The sequence below is a fragment of the Psammomys obesus genome, unplaced genomic scaffold (genome assembly GCF_907164565.1).
Source record: "Psammomys obesus unplaced genomic scaffold, mPsaObe1.curated_primary_1811, whole genome shotgun sequence".
Taxonomy (NCBI): Eukaryota; Metazoa; Chordata; class Mammalia; order Rodentia; family Muridae; genus Psammomys; species Psammomys obesus.
Genome location: NW_026596158.1, coordinates 2,868,147 through 2,868,635, shown reverse-complemented (window position 1 = coordinate 2,868,635; position 489 = coordinate 2,868,147). Strand labels below are relative to the sequence as shown.

Here is a 489-nt window from a genome sequence, read left to right as displayed (position 1 = left end):
CCCGGCCTGGTTGACCCCAGCTTGGACCCCATGGGCCACTTTTTCTGCTTCTTGTCCAGCCTGTTCAATGGTATGGTGGGCCCCCTGGCCAAAGCCCTCTATCTCCTTCCCAGCCTGGTTGACCCCAGGATACATTACTTTGTCTCCCCCTTGCCAAGTCTGCCCTGCAGAATAATAGCCGTGGCCTTGACCGTGGCCAAACTGCTGTGCCTCCTTTGCAGCATGGCTAAGTCCTTGATTGGCCCCTTGTACTATTTTACCCCCCTCCCTCCCAGCCTGACCAAAAGCATGGTGAACACCATGACCAAGCTTCTGTGCCTCCTTCCCACCCTGGCCAAGAGCATGGTGGGCCCCCTGACCAAGCTTCTCTGCCTCCTTCCCCCACTGACCAAAAGCATGGTGGGCCCCCTGACCAAGCTTCTGTGCCTCCTTCCCACCCTGGCCAAGAGCATGGTGGGCCCCCTGACCAAGCTTCTCTGCCTCCTTCCC

General features: G+C 58.9%; 1 protein-coding gene across 1 annotated transcript in view; it reads right to left on the bottom strand.

Moving 5' to 3' along the window:
- The window catches only part of Sbsn (suprabasin), a 4,348-nt gene that overhangs the window by 2,671 nt on the left and 1,188 nt on the right, over positions 1 to 489 (bottom strand). Inside the window, exon 2 of the mRNA XM_055594670.1 lies at positions 1 to 489. This exon is cut by the window's left edge and continues 243 nt beyond it; it is cut by the window's right edge and continues 226 nt beyond it. Coding sequence (XP_055450645.1) covers positions 1 to 489 — 489 coding nt within the window.